The 21,484-nt window shown below is 50.1% G+C and overlaps 1 protein-coding gene across 1 annotated transcript; it reads left to right on the forward strand.

Annotated features, from left to right (window-relative positions):
* The first annotated feature begins 761 nt into the window (after positions 1–761).
* PRDM4 (PR/SET domain 4) lies at positions 762–21,250 on the forward strand. The gene is made up of 12 exons (XM_077266802.1): positions 762–893; positions 5,264–5,332; positions 7,801–7,934; positions 8,297–8,482; positions 8,604–9,377; positions 9,567–9,716; positions 13,165–13,316; positions 13,440–13,525; positions 14,116–14,243; positions 14,718–15,044; positions 15,116–15,284; positions 20,822–21,250. Exons 3-12 carry the CDS (start codon positions 7,802–7,804, stop codon positions 21,111–21,113), a joined length of 2,397 nt encoding a protein of 798 aa, XP_077122917.1. The 5' UTR covers positions 762–893; positions 5,264–5,332; position 7,801; the 3' UTR covers positions 21,114–21,250.
* The last annotated feature ends 234 nt before the right edge of the window (positions 21,251–21,484 follow it).

Here is a 21,484-nt window from a genome sequence, read left to right on the forward strand (position 1 = left end):
GCGAGTCCCTGTCGTGCGAGTCCCTGTCGTGCGAGTCCCTGTCGTGCGAGTCCCTGTCGTGCGAGTCCCTGTCGTGCGAGTCCCTGTCGTGCGAGTCCCTGTCCTGCGAGTCCCTGTCGTGCGAGTCCCTGTCGTGCGAGTCCCTGTCGTGCGAGTCCCTGTCCTGCGAGCCCGTGCCGTGAGCCCATCCTGCGAGCCCCTGCGCCGCGAGTCCCTGTCCTGTGAGTCCCTGTCCTGTGAGTCCCTGTCCTGTGAGTCCCTGTCCTGTGAGTCCCTGTCCTGTGAGTCCCTGTCCTGCGAGCCCCTGTGCCACGAGCCCCTGTCCAGCGAGTCCCTGTGCCGCGAGCCTCTGTCCAGCGAGTCCCTGTCCTGCGAGTCCCTGTCCTGCGAGTCCCTGTGCCGCGAGCCCCTGTCCTGCGAGCCCCTGTGCCGCGAGCCTCTGTGCCGCGAGTCCCTGTCCTGCGAGCCCCTGTGCTACGATGTGGACCGAAAAAAGCTGACTCTTGGAAGAAATGAAGGAAAATAAATAAATGCACAACACAATGTAAAATGGCGCAGCACCCCCCAGTGCTAGGAGTGTGGTCATACACTGCGCTGCTCACAGGACGTCACCTCCTCTTACTACACGCACGCTCATAGAAGCGATCACTGGACGCTCTCGACTCCATAGCAACACCAGAGAAGCACTCTCCACTGAAGCCCCGCCCACCCAACCGGCGTCACCTCCCAGCAGGGCGTGATTGGCTCCTTCAGTCTCTGACGTCACTTCCGTGTGCGCCATCTTGGGAGTGGACGAAATAGAGAACAGTGAGGGGAGAAGGAAAAAAGGAAAGAATGAAAGAGCGGAGCGCGGGTAGAGACGGGTGTGAGTGACGGCGGCGGGGATTTTAGGGGTGAGTGGTCAATGCAGGTTTTCACTAAGCTAAGGAATGGACTACATATCCCAGCATGCCCTGCCAGCCATACACGGCTTCTCTAATGTAATCGCTCTCCAGAGCTGCACTCACTATTCTGCTGGTGCAGTCACTGTGTACATACATTACATTACTGATCCTGAGTTACATCCTGTATTATACCCCAGAGCTGCACTCACTATTCTGCTGGTGCAGTCACTGTGTACATACATTACATTACTGATCCTGAGTTACATCCTGTATTATACTCCAGAGCTCCACTCACTATTCTGCTGGTGCAGTCACTGTGTACATACATTACATTACTGATCCTGAGTTACATCCTGTATTATACCTCAGAGCTGCACTCACTATTCTGCTGGTGCAGTCACTGTGTACATACATTACATTACTGATCCTGAGTTACATCCTGTATTATACCCCAGAGCTGCACTCACTATTCTGCTGGTGCAGTTACTGTGTACATACATTACATTACTGATCCTGAGTTACATCCTGTATTGTACTCCAGAGCTGCGCTCACTATTCTGCTGGTGCAGTCACTGTGTACATACATTACATTACTAATCCTGAGTTACACCCTGTATTATACTCCAGAGCTGCACTCACTATTCTGCTGGTGCAGTCACTGTGCACATACATTACATTACTGATCCTGAGTTACCTCCTGTATTATACCCCAGAGCTGCACTCACTATTCTGCTGGTGCAGTCACTGTGTACATACATTACATTACTGATCCTGAGTTACACCCTGTATTATACCCCAGAGCTGCACTCACTATTCTGCTGGTGCAGTCACTGTGTACATACATTACATTACTGATCCTGAGTTACACCCTGTATTATACTCCAGAGCTGCACTCACTATTCTGCTGGTGCAGTCACTGTGTACATACATTACATTACTGATCCTGAGTTACATCCTGTATTATACTCCAGAGCTGCACTCACTATTCTGCTGGTGCAGTCACTGTGCACATACATTACATTACTGATCCTGAGTTACATCCTGTATTATACCCCAGAGCTGCGCTCTCTGCTGGTGCAGTCACTGTGTACATACATTACATTACTGATCCTGAGTTACCTCCTGTATTATACCGCAGAGCTGCACTCACTATTCTGCTGGTGCAGTCACTGTGTACATACATTACATTACTGATCCTGAGTTACATCCTGTATTATACTCCAGAGCTGCACTCACTATTCTGCTGGTGCAGTCACTGTGCACATACATTACATTACTGATCCTGAGTTACATCCTGTATTATACCCCAGAGCTGCGCTCTCTGCTGGTGCAGTCACTGTGTACATACATTACATTACTGATCCTGAGTTACCTCCTGTATTATACCTCAGAGCTGCACTCACTATTCTGCTGGTGCAGTCACTGTGTACATACATTACATTACTGATCCTGAGTTACACCCTGTATTATACCCCAGAGCTGCACTCACTATTCTGCTGGTGCAGTCACTGTGTACATACATTACATTACTGATCCTGAGTTACACCCTGTATTATACTCCAGAGCTGCACTCACTATTCTGCTGGTGCAGTCACTGTGTACATACATTACATTACTGATCCTGAGTTACATCCTGTATTATACCGCAGAGCTGCACTCACTATTCAGCTGCTGCAGTCACTGTGTACATACATTACATTACTGATCCTGAGTTACATCCTGTATTATACCCCAGAGCAGCACTCACTATTCTGCTGGTGCAGTCACTGTGTACATACATTACATTACTGATCCTGAGTTACATCCTGTATTATACCCCAGAGCTGCACTCACTATTCTGCTGGTGCAGTCACTGTGTACATACATTACATTACTGATCCTGAGTTACATCCTGTATTATACCCCAGAGCTGCGCTCACTATTCTGCTGGTGCAGTCACTGTGTACATACATTACATTACTGATCCTGAGTTACATCCTGTATTATACCTCAGAGCTGCACTCACTATTCTGCTGGTGCAGTCACTGTGTACATACATTACATTACTGATCCTGAGTTACATCCTGTATTATACTCCAGAGCTGCACTCACTATTCTGCTGGTGCAGTCACTGTGCACATACATTACATTACTGATCCTGAGTTACCTCCTGTATTATACCTCAGAGCTGCACTCACTATTCTGCTGGTGCAGTCACTGTGTACATACATTACATTACTGATCCTGAGTTACACCCTGTATTATACCCCAGAGCTGCACTCACTATTCTGCTGGTGCAGTCACTGTGTACATACATTACATTACTGATCCTGAGTTACACCCTGTATTATACTCCAGAGCTGCACTCACTATTCTGCTGGTGCAGTCACTGTGTACATACATTACATTACTGATCCTGAGTTACATCCTGTATTATACCGCAGAGCTGCACTCACTATTCAGCTGCTGCAGTCACTGTGTACATACATTACATTACTGATCCTGAGTTACATCCTGTATTATACCCCAGAGCAGCACTCACTATTCTGCTGGTGCAGTCACTGTGTACATACATTACATTACTGATCCTGAGTTACATCCTGTATTATACCCCAGAGCTGCACTCACTATTCTGCTGGTGCAGTCACTGTGTACATACATTACATTACTGATCCTGAGTTACATCCTGTATTATACCCCAGAGCTGCGCTCACTATTCTGCTGGTGCAGTCACTGTGTACATACATTACATTACTGATCCTGAGTTACATCCTGTATTATACCTCAGAGCTGCACTCACTATTCTGCTGGTGCAGTCACTGTGTACATACATTACATTACTGACCCTGAGTTACATCCTGTATTATACCCCAGAGCTGCACTCACTATTCTGCTGGTGCAGTCACTGTGTACATACATTACATTACTGATCCTGAGTTACCTCCTGTATTATACTCCAGAGCTGCACTCACTATTCTGCTGGTGCAGTTACTGTGTACATAAATTACATTGCTGATCCTGAGTTACATCCTGTATTATACCCCAGAGCTGCACTCACTATTCTGCTGGTGCAGTCACTGTGTACATACATTACATTACTGATCCTGAGTTACATCCTGTATTATACTCCAGAGCTGCACTCACTATTCTGCTGGTGCAGTCACTGTGTACATGCATTACATTACTGATCCTGAGTTATAGCCTGTATTATACCCCAGAGCTGCACTCACTATTCTGCTGGTGCAGTCACTGTGTACATACATTACATTACTGATCCTGAGTTACATCCTGTATTATTCCCCAGAGCTGCACTCACTATTCTGCTGGTGCAGTCACTGTGTACATACATTACATTACTGATCCTGAGTTACATCCTGTATTATACTCCAGAGCTGCACTCACTATTCTGCTGGTGCAGTCACTGTGTACATACTTTACATTACTGATCCTGAGTTACATCCTGTATTATTCCCCAGAGCTGCACTCACTATTCTGCTGGTGCAGTCACTGTGTACATACATTACATTACTTATCCTGAGTTACATCCTGTATTATACTCCAGAGCTGCACTCACTATTCTGCTGGTGCAGTCACTGAGTACATACATTACATTACTGATCCTGAGTTACATCCTGTATTATACTCCAGAGCTGCACTCACTATTCTGCTGGAGCAGTCACTGTGTACATACATTACATTACTGATCCTGAGTTACATCCTGTATTATACTCCAGAGCTGCACTCACTATTCTGCTGGTGCAGTCACTGTGTACATACTTTACATTACTGATCCTGAGTTACATCCTGTATTATTCCCCAGAGCTGCACTCACTATTCTGCTGGTGCAGTCACTGTGTACATACATTACATTACTTATCCTGAGTTACATCCTGTATTATACTCCAGAGCTGCACTCACTATTCTGCTGGTGCAGTCACTGAGTACATACATTACATTACTGATCCTGAGTTACATCCTGTATTATACTCCAGAGCTGCACTCACTATTCTGCTGGTGCAGTCACTGTGTACATACATTACATTACTGATCCTGAGTTACATCCTGTATTATACCCCAGAGCTGCACTCACTATTCTGCTGGTGCAGTCACTGTGTACATACATTACATTACTGATCCTGAGTTACCTCCTGTATTATACTCCAGAGCTGCACTCACTATTCTGCTGGTGCAGTCACTGTGTACATACATTACATTACTGATCCTGAGTTACCTCCTGTATTATACCGCAGAGCTGCACTCACTATTCTGCTGGTGCAGTCACTGTGTACATACATTACATTACTGATCCTGAGTTACATCCTGTATTATACTCCAGAGCTGCACTCACTATTCTGCTGGCGGCGTTGCCTCGGATGTGACTTTCTTCTGCCTTGCTGCAGGTCGGCTGTGACCGGGTTTTCATCACTCCTTTGATCCTGTCCGGGTCAGTCTATCGGGGGATGACTCAGGTACGGCAATGGCTGCTCTCGGGGTGTCGGCTTCTTCCTCACTTTGCCTTTAATCCAATGTAAACCATAGCCAGCGGATGAGAGACGGAGGGGGGAGATGCAGTTGCAGGTTCTATGTCTGTGACCGGGGAGGAGGGGGGAGATGCAGCTGCAGGTTCTATGTCTGTGACCGGGGAGGAGGGGGAGATGCAGTTTCTATGTCTGTGACCGGGGAGAGGGGGAAATGCAGTTTCTATGTCTGTGAGCGGGGAGGAAGGGGGAGATGCAGGTTCTATGTCTGTGATCGGGGAGGAGGGGGGAGATGCAGCTGCAGGTTCTATGTCAGTGACCGGGGAGAGGGGGGAGATGCAGCTGCAGGTTCTATGTCTGTGACCGGGGAGGAGGGGGGAGATGCAGCTGCAGGTTCTATGTCTGTGACCGGGGAGGAGGGGGAGATGCAGCTGCAGTTTCTATGTCTGTGACCGGGGAGAGGGGGAAATGCAGTTTCTATGTCTGTGACCGGGGAGAGGGGGAAATGCAGTTTCTATGTCTGTGAGCGGGGAGGAAGGGGGAGATGCAGGTTCTATGTCTGTGATCGGGGAGGAGGGGGGAGATGCAGCTGCAGGTTCTATGTCAGTGACCGGGGAGAGGGGGGAGATGCAGCTGCAGGTTCTATGTCTGTGACCGGGGAGGAAAGGGGAGATGCAGGTTCTATGTCTGTGATCGGGGAGGAGGGGGGAGATGCAGCTGAAGTTTCTATGTCTGTGACCGGGGAGGAAGGGGGAGATGCAGGTTCTATGTCTGTTATCGGGGAGGAGGGGGAGATGCAGCTGCAGTTTCTATGTCTGTGACCGGGGAGAGGGGGAAATGCAGTTTCTATGTCTGTGACCGGGGAGAGGGGGAAATGCAGTTTCTATGTCTGTGAGCGGGGAGGAAGGGGGAGATGCAGGTTCTATGTCTGTGATCGGGGAGGAGGGGGGAGATGCAGCTGCAGGTTCTATGTCAGTGACCGGGGAGAGGGGGGAGATGCAGCTGCAGGTTCTATGTCTGTGACTGGGGAGGAGGGGGGAGGTGCAGCTGCAGTTTCTATGTCTGTGACTGGGGAGGAGGGGGGAGATGCAGCTGCAGTTTCTATGTCTGTGACCAGGGAGGAAGGGGGAGATGCAGGTTCTATGTCTGTTACCGGGGAGGAGGGAGGAGATGCAGCTGCAGTTTCTATGTCTGTGACCGGGGAGGAAGGGGGAGATGCAGGCTCTATGTCAGTGACCGGGGAGAGGGGGAAGATGCAGCTGCAGGTTCTATGTCTGTGACCGGGGAGAGGGGGGGAGATGCAGCTGCAGGTTCTATGTCTGTGACTGGGGAGGAGGGGGGAGGTGCAGCTGCAGCTTCTATGTCTGTGATCGGGGAGGAGGGGGGAGGTGCAGCTGCAGGTTCTATGTCTGTGACCGGGGAGAGGGGGGGAGATGCAGCTGCAGGTTCTATGTCTGTGATCGGGGAGGAGGGGGGAAGTGCAGCTGCAGGTTCTATGTCTGTGACTGGGGAGAGGGGGGGGAGATGCAGCTGCAGGTTCTATGCCTGTGACCGGGGAGGAGGGGGGAGATGCAGCTGCAGGTTCTATGTCTGATTGGGGAGGAGGGGGGAGGTGCAGCTGTAGGTTCTATGTCTGTGACCGGGGAGAGGGGGGGAGATGCAGCTGCAGGTTCTATGCCTGTGACCGGGGAGGAGGGGGGAGATGCAGCTGCAGGTTCTATGTCAGTGACCGGGGAGATGCAGCTGCAGGTTCTATGTCTGTGACTGGGGAGGAGGGGGGAGATGCAGCTGCAGGTTCTATGCCTGTGACCGGGGAGGAGGGGGGAGATGCAGCTGCAGGTTCTATGTCAGTGACCGGGGAGAGGGGGGAGATGCAGCTGCAGGTTCTATGTCTGTGACCGGGGAGAGGGGGGGAGATGCAGCTGCTGGTTCTATGTCTGTGACCGGGGAGGAAGGGGGCGATGCAGGTTCTATGTCTGTTATCGGGGAGGAGGGGGAGATGCAGCTGCAGTTTCTATGTCTGTGACCGGGGAGAGGGGGAAATGCAGTTTCTATGTCTGTGACCGGGGAGGAAGGGGGAGATGCAGGTTCTATGTCTGTGATCGGGGAGGAGGGGGGAGATGCAGCTGCAGGTTCTATGTCAGTGACCGGGGAGAGGGGGGAGATGCAGCTGCAGTTTCTATGTCTGTGACCGGGGAGAGGGGGAAATGCAGTTTCTATGTCTGTTACCGGGGAGGAGGGAGGAGATGCAGCTGCTGTTTCTATGTCTGTGACCGTGGAGGAAGGGGGAGATGCAGGTTCTATGTCAGTGACCGGGGAGAGGGGGAAGATGCAGCTGCAGGTTCTATGTCAGTGACCGGGGAGAGGGGGGAGATGCAGCTGCAGGTTCTATGTCTGTGATCGGGGAGGAGGGGGCGTCCGACACTGACTGCGAAGTTTCCTTTCTTGTGTCTGCACAGAATGAATGAGCTGACCCTGAGTGCGGTGGGCATGGAGCCGCTGGGCCCCTCCTCTGTGGCCAACACCCTGACCGTGGCGGGAACTCACCTGGGACTGACGGCGTCACCGCCGCACAGCGCTCTCACCGCCACAGGTAAGAGGGGCTCTCCTCAGTGTGCAGCAGCCCAAGTCTGCTCCTCCACTCACAGCCAAATCTGCAACACCACCGGCCTGTCCGTATTGTGCCGCCTTCTGCAGACGTATGTAGTGGTAGATGTGGTTTTTTTTGTTTTTATCGGTCCAAATTTGGGGCGCACAAAACATTTAAATTTTTTTTTTTTTTGGGTGGGGGGGAATGCAACAAAAAAACTCCATTCCCTTGATGTTGATGTACGGATGTCACTTGGTGGGACGGGGGTTCAAGGGCCAGTAACCCTGATATCCGCCAGTTTCTTCCCGTCCTTACGTGGCTGATAACAGAGAGCGATATGTTCCGTTTCTTCTTCCCCCTCGCAGGTTTGCCGGTGGCCATCCCTAACCTGGGGCCGTCCCTCGGCTCGCTGCCCTCGGCCCTCTCCGTCATGCTTCCTATGGGGATCGGCGAGCGTGGCGTCATGTGTGGACTCCCGGAACGTAACTTCCCTCTCCCGCCGCCTCCGTACCCGCACCTGGAGAACAGCTACTTCCGTCACTTACTCCCCGGTACGACGCCCCCTGCGGTATTACGTGGCACCTGTATAAATCCTGGTAACATACGGACGCCTCTTCTCCTCCGTGGCTCCTTTTTCTTGTGGTCGTGACGTCTTCTTTCTTTCCCCCCCAGGCATCTTGTCGTATCTGGCGGACCGCCCTCCTCCTCAGTACATACACCCCAGCTCGCTGAGCGTTGACTCGTCTGGCGGGCTCTCGGTATCCTCCAGTAATCCCTCCCTGGATCCGTACCATTCGGGACCCTCCGTAGGACTGGAGAGCGGCATAGTGTCCCTGGACTCCCGCTCGGTGGGCGGACACGGAGGGCAGAGCTTACACCCCAGCGACGCCCACGAGGTGGCGCTGGATGCAGGGATGGGCATGGATAACGTCTCGGGCATGGATAACGTCTCCCGGGTGAACAGCCCAATCACAAGCGAGGAGCTGACCATAGAGGGGGTGACGGGCGAGCACGGACAGATCACGTCACGTCCCCACGAGCCTCTCGCCGTGGACGCCAACCTGCCTCCCGACGCCGTGGGCCACGCGGGGGTGCTGCCTCTGCACAGCGGGTCCCTGGAGCTTCCCGTGGTGATGGAGTCGGAGCATCACATGGGCGCCAGGTCCGGCCTGTCGGACAACTCCCTCACCGACGCCATCCACACCGTGGCCCTGAGCAGTAACCCGGTCAGCGTGGCCCTGTCTACCTCGCACCCGCTCTCCTCCCTGACCGCCGTGTCTTTACACGGGAACGGCCTCAGCCTGGAGCCCGTCACCGTGTCCTCCATCACGCCGGACGTGGTCGACCTGCCGCACGTGGACGCCACCAGCCTGACCTTCGTCCCGTCCTCCCTACACATGGACTCCAACTCCAACAAGGAGAATATGGCCACGCTGTTCACCATCTGTGAGTCGCCGGCAGCTTTTTCTCATGAATCTACTGAAAATGTAAAAACAATAATGTGAAAAAAAAAAACATAACAAATTATTTACATTTTTATTATATAAAAAATGTTTTTATATAATAAGCATAAGAAAGTGAAATATGTGACCGTGCCTGTGTCATCTGTCTGCCTACTGTCTACCGTTTCCCCAGGGTGCACGCTGTGTAACCGGGCCTATCCCGCCGACTGCCCCGAGCACGGCCCCGTCACCTTCATACCAGACAGCCCCATCGAGAGCCGGGCACGACTGTCCCTCCCCAAACAGCTGGTGCTGAGACAGTCGGTGACAGGAGCAAATGTAGGTAAGTAGTGGGTGGTCTAGCTTTGTGTCTATGTTCTGCCTGTCTGCAGCCACCACTAGGGGGAGCTATGCATATGGTGTATACATAAAACTTAATAGTACAGTAAACAGGGAGCTCCCCCTAGTGGTGACTGCAAACAGAATCATATCATGTATCTCTGTATACAGGGAGCTCCCCCTAGTGGTGGCCGCAGACAGGATCTTATCATGTATCTCTGTATACAGGGAGCTCCCCCTAGTGGTGACTGCAGACAGGATCTTATCATGTATCTCTGTATACAGGGAGCTCCCCCTAGTGGTGGCTGCAGACAGAATCTTATCATGTGTCTCTGTATACAGGGAACTCCCCCTAGTGGTGGCTGGAGACAGGATCTTATCATGTATCTCTGTATACAGGGAGCTCCCCCTAGTGGTGACTGCAGACAGGATCTTATCATGTATCTCTGTATACAGGGAGCTCCCCCTAGTGGTGGCTGCAGACAGGATCTTATCATGTATCTCTGTATACAGGGAGCTCCCCCTAGTGGTGACTGCAGACAGGATCTTATCATGTATCTCTGTATACAGGGAGCTCCCCCTAGTGGTGACTGCAGACAGGATCTTATCATGTATCTCTGTATACAGGGAGCTCCCCCTAGTGGTGGCTGCAGACAGAATCTTATCATGTGTCTCTGTATACAGGGAACTCCCCCTAGTGGTGGCTGCAGACAGGATCTTATCATGTATCTCTGTATACAGGGAGCTCCCCCTAGTGGTGGCTGCAGACAGGATCTTATCATGTATCTCTGTATACAGGGAGCTCCCCCTAGTGGTGGCTGCAGACAGAATCTTATCCCGTATCTCTGTATACAGGGAGCTCCCCCTAGTGGTGGCTGCAGACAGGATCTTATCATGTATCTCTGTATACAAGGAGCTCCCCCTAGTGGTGACTGCAGACAGGATCTTATCATATATCTCTGTATACAGGGAGCTCCCCCTAGTGGCTGCAGACAGGATCTTATCATGTATCTCTGTATACAGAGAGCTCCCCCTAGTGGTGACTGCAGACAGGATCTTATCATGTATCTCTGTATACAGAGAGCTCCCCCTAGTGGTGCCTGTAGACAGAATCTTATCATGTATCTCTGTATACAGGGAGCTCACCCTAGTGGTGCCTGCAGACAGGATCTTATCATGTATCTCTGTATACAGGGAGCTCCCCCTAGTGGTGCCTGCAGACAGGATCTTATCATGTATCTCTGTATACAGGGAGCTCACCCTAGTGGTGGCTGCAGACAGAATCTTATCATGTATCTCTGTATACAGGGAGCTCCCCCTAGTGGTGCCTGCAGACAGGATCTTATCATGTGTCTCTGTATACAGGGAGCTCACCCTAGTGGTGGCTGCAGACAGGATCTCATCATGTATCTCTGTATACAGGGAGCTCCCCCTAGTGGTGGCTGCAGACAGGATCTTATCCTGTATCTCTGTATACAGGGAGCTCCCCCTAGTGGTGGCTGCAGACAGGATCTTATCATGTATCTCTCTATACAGGGAGCTCCCCCTAGTGGTGACTGCAGACAGGATCCTATCATGTGTCTCTGTATACAGGGAGCTCCCCCTAGTGGTGGCTGCAGACAGGATCTTATCATGTATCTCTGTATACAGGGAGCTCCCCCTAGTGGTGGCTGCAGACATTATCTTATCATGTATCTCTGTATACAGGGAGCTCCCCCTAGTGGTGGATGCAGACAGGATCTTATCATGTATCTCTGTATACAGAGAGCTCCCCCTAGTGGTGACTGCAGACAGGATCTTATCATGTATCTCTGTATACAGGGAGCTCCCCCTAGTGGTGACTGCAGACAGGATCTTATCATGTATCTATGTATACAGGGAGCTCCCCCTAGTGGTGGCTGCAGACAGGATCTTATCATGTATCTCAGTATACAGGGAGCTCCCCCTAGTGGTGGCTGCAGACAGGATCTTATCATGTATCTCAGTATACAGGGAGCTCCCCCTAGTGGTGGCTGCAGACAGGATCTTATCATGTATCTCAGTATACAGGGAGCTCCCCCTACTGGTGACTGCAGACAGGATCTTATCATGTATCTCTGTATACAGGGAGCTCCCCCTAGTGGTGGCTGCAGACAGGATCTTATCATGTATCTCTGTATACAGGGAGCTCCCCCTAGTGGTGGCTGCAGACAGGATCTTATCATGTATCTCAGTATACAGGGAGCTCCCCCTAGTGGTGGCTGCAGACAGGATCTTATCATGTATCTCTGTATACAGGGAGCTCCCCCTAGTGGTGGCTGCAGACAGGATCTTATCATGTATCTCTGTATACAGGGAGCTCCCCCTAGTGGTGGCTGCAGACAGGATCTTATCATGTATCTCTGTATACAGGGAGCTCCCCCTAGCGGTGACTGCAGACAGGATCTTATCATGTATCTCTGTATACAGGGAGCTCCCCCTAGTGGTGACTGCAGACAGGATCTTATCATGTATCTGTATACAGGGAGCTCCCCCTAGTGGTGACTGCAGACAGGATCTTATCATGTATCTCTGTATACAGGGAGCTCCCCCTAGTGGTGGCTGCAGACAGGATCTTATCATGTATCTCTGTATACAGGGAGCTCCCCCTAGTGGTGGCTGCAGACAGGATCTTATCATGTATCTCTGTATACAGGGAGCTCCCCCTAGTGGTGGCTGCAGACAGGATCTTATCATGTATCTCTGTATACAGGGAGCTCCCCCTAGTGGTGACTGCAGACAGGATCTTATCATGTATCTCTGTATACAGGGAGCTCCCCCTAGTGGTGACTGCAGACAGGATCTTATCATGTATCTCTGTATACAGGGAGCTCCTCCTAGTGGTGGCCGCAGACAGGATCTTATCATGTATCACTGTATACAGGGAGCTCCCCCTAGTGGTGGCTGCAGACAGGATCTTATCATGTATCTCTGTATACAGGGAGCTCCCCCTAGTGGTGGCTGCAGACAGGATCTTATCATGTATATCTGTATACAGGGAGCTCCCCCTAGTGGTGGCTGCAGACAGGATCTTATCATGTATCTCTATACAGGGAGCTCCCCCTAGTGGTGGCTGCAGACAGGATCTTATCATGTATATCTGTATACAGGGAGCTCCCCCTAGTGGTGGCTGCAGACAGGATCTTATCATGTATCTCTGTATACAGGGAGCTCCCCCTAGTGGTGGCTGCAGACAGGATCTTATCATGTATCACTGTATACAGGGAGCTCCCCCTAGTGGTGACTATAGGCAGGATCTTGTCAGTATTTCTAGCTGTTTGGACCGAGTTCTCTGGCGCCTCACCCGGTGGAGGATGGTACTGATAACCAGAGCGCTTGTACTTTCCCAGAACGCATGAAGCAATGGTGCTGGAGAACCCCTTTAAGCAGGGAATGGGCGGTGTCGTTTTGATCTTTTCCTCTGATTATTGCAGATTTATCTCGCACCAGTGATTATTTGTTTCATGGGGTTTGGACACAGGACAGTATTTCGGTTCGGACCTGCTTTGGTCCCCTTATAGGGCATGAGAGCCAGTCCCTAGAAGTTGCCGGATGGACGGATAAATCTGCCAACCACATCTGGAAGGTACGATGCCCCCAGAACTGCCATGGGGACTGACACCGGCAGCAAGGGGAGAAAACGGATGGCGTTGGCTTGGGGGGCTGCGGCGTCTCCCTTTCGGGTGGGTGACTTGTTATCTCGTGGCAGATTTACAGCAACAACGTGATGGAGTTCTGCATCATCACCACAGACGAGAATGAATGTAACTGGATGATGTTTGTCCGTAAAGCGAGGTACGCGGCCGCCCGCCCCCTGGTCTGTGTGGCCCGCCCCCTGGTCTGTGTGGCCCGCCCCCTGGTCTGTGTGTGGCCCGCCCCTTCTGTGTGTGTGTGGCCCGCCCCTTCTGTGTGTGGCCCGCCCCCTTCTGTGTGTAGCCCGCCCCCCCTCGCGTGTGTGGCCCGCCCCCTGGTCTGTGTTTGGCCGCCAGCTTGCGTGTGTGTGTGTGTGTGTGTGTGGCCCGCCCCCCCTCGCGTGTGTGTGGCCCGCCCCCCCTCGCGTGTGTGTGTGGCCCGCCCCCTCGCGTGTGTGTGTCCCGCCCCCCCTCGCATGTGTGTGTGTGTGTGTGTGTCCCGCCCCCCCTCGCGTGTGTGTCCCGCCCCCCCTCGCATATGTGTGTGTGTGTGTGTCCCGCCCCCCCTCGCGTGTGTGTGTGGCCCGCCCCCCTCGCGTGAGTGGCCCGCCCTCCTCGCGTGAGTGGCCCGCCCCCTCGCGCACGCGCGTGTGTGTGGCCCGCCCCCCTCGCGTGTGTGTGTGGCCCGACCCCCTCGCGTGTGTGTGGCCCCGCCCCTTCTCGCACCATTGTCACAACCTTTCTCATTTTCAGGAATCCGGATGAGCAGAATCTCGTGGCTTGTCCCCATGACGGGAAGATCTACTTCTACACCACGCGGGACATCCCGGCCCAGGAGGAGCTGCTGTTCTATTACAGCCGGGACTACGCTCGGCAGATGGGTAACTACTCTCCCCATCAGGTTACTACTCCCATTGTGCACCCTTGTGGCTGGTAATGGGGGGCTGCTCGCTCCGCCCCGTTTATGAATGTGTGCAGCTATAAAGCAGTGAGGACTGGTGATGAGCGAGCGCTCCGCGGTTATCTGGGCCGCGCTCTTATATGATGTCTGTGTCCCTGCTGTGGTCTAGGCTAGCGATGGGGTTAATGTCTTGTGTCCCTGGTGGTCTAGGGTAGCGATGGGGTTAATGTATAACCCCTTCACTGCCAAGGATACTGATAGACCCTCTAGGAATACTGACATTAAACCCCTTCAGACCACCAGGGTTTCTGTCATTAATCATCTTGCTCCTAGACCTCCAGGGATATAGTTATACTGCTTGCTGCAGTTTGTGGGCTGGGTCAGCAGCTGGTATACTGGCAGGGATCCGCGGGGGGGTCCGGCAGCCAGCACTTACCCGTCCTCTTCCCGTCAGGTTTACCGGAGCAGCCGGAGATGCTGCTGTGTCACTGCGGGAAGGAGTGTCTGTCCTACGCCGAGTTCAAGTCCCACCTGAGCAACCATATTGGGGGCCACCTCCCCGGCGGGGAGTCTCTGAGCAGCGAGGACACGGGCCAAGTGGTGACGACCAGCAAAGAGCGGAAGTGGAAGTGCACGGTGTGCCCCCGATCCTTCTCCTCCTCCACCAAGCTGAATGTGCACTACATGGGCCACATGGGCATGAAGCCCCACAAGTGCGAGTTCTGCAGCAAGGCCTTCAGCGACCCCAGCAACCTGCGCACCCACCTCCGCATCCACACAGGTAAGACCCCCGAATATTCACCTTGAAAATCACCATGAACAAGCACAGATTGTCTGTTGTGGTCCCCGCAGGACAGAAGAACCATCACTGCGTCCTTTGCGGCAAGTCCTTCACCCAGAAGGCCCACGTGGCCTCGCACATGGTGACCCACACGGGCGAGAAGAACTTCAAGTGCGACTTCTGCGAGAAGCTGTTCATGAGGAGGCAGGACCTGAAGCAGCACATCCTCACGCACACGCGGTGAGTCAGCACTAGGGGGCGGCCGCGTACGCAGACACAAGCGGCAGCACAGAGGGTTTCAGCCATTTGAGAGACAGAACAGGGGTAAGACCGTGTCCCCTTAGGCTTTTGTCTTGTATATTTTTTACCTCCACATATTTTAAATGACAAATTAAAAGTTATATTTTAATGTTTTTTTGTTTTTTTTCAAAGTCCACTAATTGCGGTGACCGGGGGGGATCTTAGCAGCACAGAGTATTTCAGCAGGAGATTAGGCAGAGCTTGGGCCCAAGTCAGGGATTCACAAGTGTAATCGCAGCAGCACCAGGGAGTCGGTACGCCAAACCTCCAACTCCTTCATACACAGCTTAAGTGATACATTTACTGTAGTAAAATGGGAACATCAAGCTTTCAATCTTTATTACAGTTTATTATACACTCCGCAGTAAGTGGAAAAATACAGTTTTCAACAAAAACGTACTGATTAGCATTTGTGCAGTCTATGAATTTGTTCTGAGAAATAGTATCGCCTCCATCAGATCCTCCTTCATAGATGACCTCACATCTGACCTAATTATTTTAAGGCTCGAGAACGACCTCTGTACACTAACGTGGGTTGGTGGCAAAGCAGTAACCACATGGGCAACATCTCTAACAATTTCAGGGTATAAAGGAATTGCCTCGTGCACAGTCAGTTTTGATGAACAAATGAACTCTTCTACTTCTTCGATAGCAAATGAAAAATGTTGCTGAAATATGGTCACTGTTTTTTTGGGAGTGGAATCTTTTTCCCTGCGGCATGAGGATGAAGGAACGGCAGCAGCGATGGCAGGACCAGAGTCATCTTTCTCTTGGCCGTCCTATCTGCTACCTCAATCAAAGCTTCTTTTCCTTTAGTAAGCTGTTGATCATCCAGCAATATACAATGACTCTGGTCCACATAAACAGCTGCCAGAAGAATTTTATTTTCTAATAGCGGTGTTTCTCCCCGCTTCATTGAAGCAGCAATGCCATCTGCCATTAAACCTCCTCTTTGGGACAGGCAAAACAACAAGTTCTTCCACTCCTTTATAAAAATGCCAGGAGTTAAATCCTCAGCTTGTAACTTTTGTAAATGATGGGTGATGAAGCAGTTCCTTCCATTCAGCCACCTGTGTCCATTGACCTTCATGTAGTGTTACCTGAGGGTTGGCCATATTTACAAGGGTTTCAGCTCAATCATTAAATAGGTGCTGCCCCACCGAGTGGCTTGATCCACAATCACCCCTTTTCCAGCACGTCTCTTCAAGATGGAATCAATTTTAGGGGTTCTGACAGCAATAGCCAATTTCCTCACTTAGGGTGCCAGCATGTCGCTCTTGCAGACTATCTCTTATTGCCAGCTGCAGCGTGTGCACAACACAGCGCATGTGATGAATAGGAAAGAGGTGTGAAGCAGCTTCAATAAGATCATCTACAGGTCCTTCTCAAAAAATTAGCATATAGTGTTAAATTTCATTATTTACCATAATGTAATGATTACAATTAAACTTTCATATATTATAGATTCATTATCCACCAACTGAAATTTGTCAGGTCTTTTATTGTTTTAATACTGATGATTTTGGCCTACAACTCCTGATAACCCAAAAAACCTGTCTCAATAAATTAGCATATTTCACCCGTCCAATCAAATAAAAGTGTTTTTTAATAACAAACAAAAAAACCATCAAATAATAATGTTCAGTTATGCACTCAATACTTGGTCGGGAATCCTTTGGCAGAAATGACTGCTTCAATGCGGCGTGGCATGGAGGCAATCAGCCTGTGACACTGCTGAGATGTTATGGAGGCCCAGGATGCTTCAATAGCGGCCTTAAGCTCATCCAGAGTGTTGGGTCTTGCGTCTCTCAACTTTCTCTTCACAATATCCCACAGATTCTCTATGGGGTTCAGGCCAGGAGAGTTGGCAGGCCAATTGAGCACAGTAATACCATGGTCAGTAAACCATTTACCAGTGGTTTTGGCACTGTGAGCAGGTGCCAGGTCGTGCTGAAAAATGAAATCTTCATCTCCATAAAGCATTTCAGCCGATGGAAGCATGAAGTGCTCCAAAATCTCCTGATAGCTAGCTGCATTGACCCTGCCCTTGATGAAACACAGTGGACCAACACCAGCAGCTGACATGGCACCCCACACCATCACTGACTGTGGGTACTTGACACTGGACTTCAGGCATTTTGGCATTTCCTTCTCCCCAGTCTTCCTCCAGACTCTGGCACCTTGATTTCCGAATGACATGCAAAATTTGCTTTCATCAGAAAAAAGTACTTGGGACCACTTAGCAACAGTCCAGTGCTGCTTCTCTGTAGCCCAGGTCAGGCGCTTCTGCCGCTGTTTATGGTTCAAAAGTGGCTTTACCTGGGGAATGCGGCACCTGTAGCCCATTTCCTGCACACGCCTGTGCACGGTGGCTCTGGATGTTTCCACACCAGACTCAGTCCACTGCTTCCTCAGGTTCCCCAAGGTCTGGAATCGGTCCTTCTCCACAATCTTCCTCAGGGTCCGGTCACCTCTTCTCGTTGTACAGCGTTTTCTGCCACATTGTTTCCTTCCAACAGACTTACCATTGAGGTGCCTTGATACAGCACTCTGGGAACAGCCTATTTGTTGAGAAATTTCTTTCTGGGTCTTACCCTCTTGCTTGAGGGTGTCAATGATGGCCTTCTTGACATCTGTCAGGTCGCTAGTCTTAAGGTACCTTCACACGAAGCGACGCTGCAGCGATAGCGACGATGCCGATCGCTGCAGCGTCGCTGTTTGATCGCTGGGGAGCTGTCACACAGACCGCTCTCCAGCGACCAACCATGCCGAGGTCCCCGGGTAACCAGGGTAAACATCGGGTTGCTAAGCGCAGGGCCGCGCTTAGTAACCCAATGTTTACCAAGCGCAGGGCCGCGCTTAGTAACCCAATGTTTACCCTGGTTACCAGCGTAAAAGTAAAAAAAACAAACAGTACATGCTCACCTGCGCGTCCCCCAGCGTCTGCTTCCTGACACTGACTGAGCTCCGGCCCTAACAGCAGAGCGGTGACGTCACCGCTGTGCTTTCACTTTCGGGCCGGAGCTCAGTCAGTGCAGGAAGCAGACGCTGGGGGACGCGAAGGTGAGCATGTACTGTTTGTTTTTTTTACTTTTACGCTGGTAACCAGGGTAAACATCGGGTTACTAAGCGCGGCCCTGCGCTTAGCAACCCGATGTTTACCCTGGTTACCAGTGTAAAATATCGCTGGTATCGTTGCTTTTGCTGTCAAACACAACGATACACGGCGATCGGACGACCAAATAAAGTTCTGGACTTTATTCAGCGACCAGCGACATCACAGCAGGATCCTGATCGCTGCTGCGTGTCAAACGAAACGATATCGCTAGCCAGGACGCTGCAACGTCACGGATCGCTAGCGATATCGTTTCGTGTGAAGGTACCTTTACCCATGATGGGGGTTTTGAGTAATGAACCAGGCAGGGAGTTTTTAAAAGCCTCAGGTATCTTTTGCATGTGTTTAGAGTTAATTAGTTGATTCAGAAGATTAGGGTAATAGGTCGTTTAGAGAACCTTTTCTTGATATGCTAATTTATTGAGACAGGTTTTTTGGGTTATCAGGAGTTGTAGGCCAAAATCATCAGTATTAAAACAATAAAAGACCTGACAAATTTCAGTTGGTGGATAATGAATCTATAATATATGAAAGTTTAATTGTAATCATTACATTATGGTAAATAATGAAATTTAACAGTATATGCTAATTTTTTGAGAAGGACCTGTAATTGTAAAGAATCATTTTGCTGTTCTTCTGTAGTAATATCTGTTTGTTCCTCCGTTATGGGAACAGGACTGTGGCCTTCCATCTCCAACATACTGAATGTGAAATGTTCTTCTAGCTGCTGTTCACCTTCATTATTCTCATTCATCAGTTTAATTGTACTTATGATGTTTTCAGCATTATTATTCACAATAGCAAGAACCTGTTCTTTTTTGAGTTCATAATCTTGCAGAACCTTTTTCCACTAAGGTCTGGAGAAACTGGCTGCTGTGATGAACTTTAGTATCTTTTACTGCTGCTGTCTTAGTAACAATTTTTTGTTGTTGTCACAAACATATCGAACGTTGATAGCAAAATAGTTCACTCTGTGACGTGTGCAGGCATCCATTTTAAGAAACAAAATGTTTCTTGAGAGTTCAAGATCTTCCTTTTGGTTAAGGGCTTCTTCAATCCTAATACTTTCTCTTCTCAGAGAAACACCAAGTTTGCGAGCCATTTCTCCATTAAGAGATGTAAAAGCTGGTCATGCAAATCATGATAATGGTACACAGTCCTTCACAACAAGCTCAATGAGCTGTTTTTTTTTAAAAACCATCTTCTGTCATTGTTACAGTAGCTTTGTCACTTACAAAATAGCTTGTAACTGACGTTTGAGATGCTCGTTCCTCCTCCTTTGCCTGGCGGGAAGTGCTGGTCTCGGGGTTCTTGGTGCTGCTGTGATCTTTTTCAGTCACAGCTTTGTAAACTTTTGGGTGGCAGCGTTGTAAATGTCTTTTTTCAGATTGGAAGCTCTGGAAGGAGCATTTTTTATCACTGCTTGAGTATGCACTGATTTTGGCATCATAGCAATTTGTTTTCGTCTGGGTCACTTATACAGTGACAATATTTTTTTTTTTATCTTGAGTCACTGTGAAATGCCCAAATACAGCTGACTTCATCAGATGCTTCTTAGACATTTTTTAATAATGTAAATTCAATCTCAAAATAATAAATGTTGTTAGATAGCTTTACTCTGAACTTTCAATGTCAGGCTTGTCTCACGCTACAGCTCACTAAATGCTTCACATTGTATTTCTTCACAGTCTATGAAGAGGGGAGGGAGCATGTTTGTGCTGAATCATATTGCAGAATACACACACAAATATATATGTTTGCATCGATCCTGCTACTGTATTTCTGAATTTGAGATGTTAGAAAACAGTTTTTCCCCTTATATTCTATGTATAGTATATATGTCATCAGGGCAGCTAATTTTTCCAAACAGGAGCTAAGAGGAAAAACAAACTAAAACATCAAGCACACAGAGACAACGTATACTGGACTATTGATTTATGCACAGTTTATTGAAAGTTTAGCTATGCTTTAAGAAGTATTTACCTTAATCCTGCTTCCTGTAAACTCCAGAATTTCTGAGATGAATGCAGGCATTCCTTCCCTATGTGTTTATTTTTTATTTTTTTTCCCCTTATCTGTAGAGGAGGAGCTTCACTACTTATGAATATAAATATTTTAGGAGTCGGTCCATTTTATATCGACTCCACAGCCCTAAGCAGCACAGTATTTCAGGAGCAGATTAGGCAGCGCTTGGGCCAGTGTCATGAGCGCACAAGTGTAATCCCAGCAGCACAGAATATTTCAGGAGCAGACTGCTGAGCACATAGTATTGTCATGACTTGATAAGGGGAAGCCCAGCAGCACAGAGTATGTCAGCAGTAGCTCACACTTTCGCTGCTTTGTCCCCCCCTCCCCCATACAGAGAGCGACCCCTGAAGTGCCCAAAATGCGACAAGCACTTCTGCCGGACGAACCACCTGAAGAAACACCTGAACTCTCACGAGGGAAAGAGGGACTACGTGTGCGAGAAGTGCTCCAAGGCCTTCCTCACCAAGTACCACCTCACCCGCCACCTGAAGATCTGCAAAGGCCCCAGCCCAGCCCCCCTGACCGACCAGGATGAGGAAGAGGACGACTCTGAGGAGGAGGGGGAGTTACTGAGCGCAGACTGCCCCGTGTTCAGTGCAGACGCACATCTCCCGCCGCACACGTGACCCGCGCTCTATTTATATTATTTATTACATGTCGTTCCCCTCCCTGTGTATAGACCCCTGTGTATGAATAAAGCCCATCCAGGCTCCAGAAGTGTATCATTATCAACATCCAAAACAATAAAACATTTTGTTCTGGGTCTGCAGCTGTGCTGCGTGCATAGGACCGACACTTATCTTTGGAATCTACTGATACAGGGGCAGAGACCTGATTCTGGGGATGTCGCTCACTGCACCTTTGTTAGGGATTCTATTTTCTCTGCACGGAATGCTGAGCACTGTATAACCCCGCCCACACACCTGATTGGTGGCTTCTGGTGTGCACTGCCAATCCGTGTTGAGGGGGGGTTATGGATCAGCCTGACCGCTGTGCA

Source organism: Ranitomeya variabilis, chromosome 5 (genome assembly GCF_051348905.1).
Source record: "Ranitomeya variabilis isolate aRanVar5 chromosome 5, aRanVar5.hap1, whole genome shotgun sequence".
In the NCBI taxonomy this organism is placed as follows: domain Eukaryota; kingdom Metazoa; phylum Chordata; class Amphibia; order Anura; family Dendrobatidae; genus Ranitomeya; species Ranitomeya variabilis.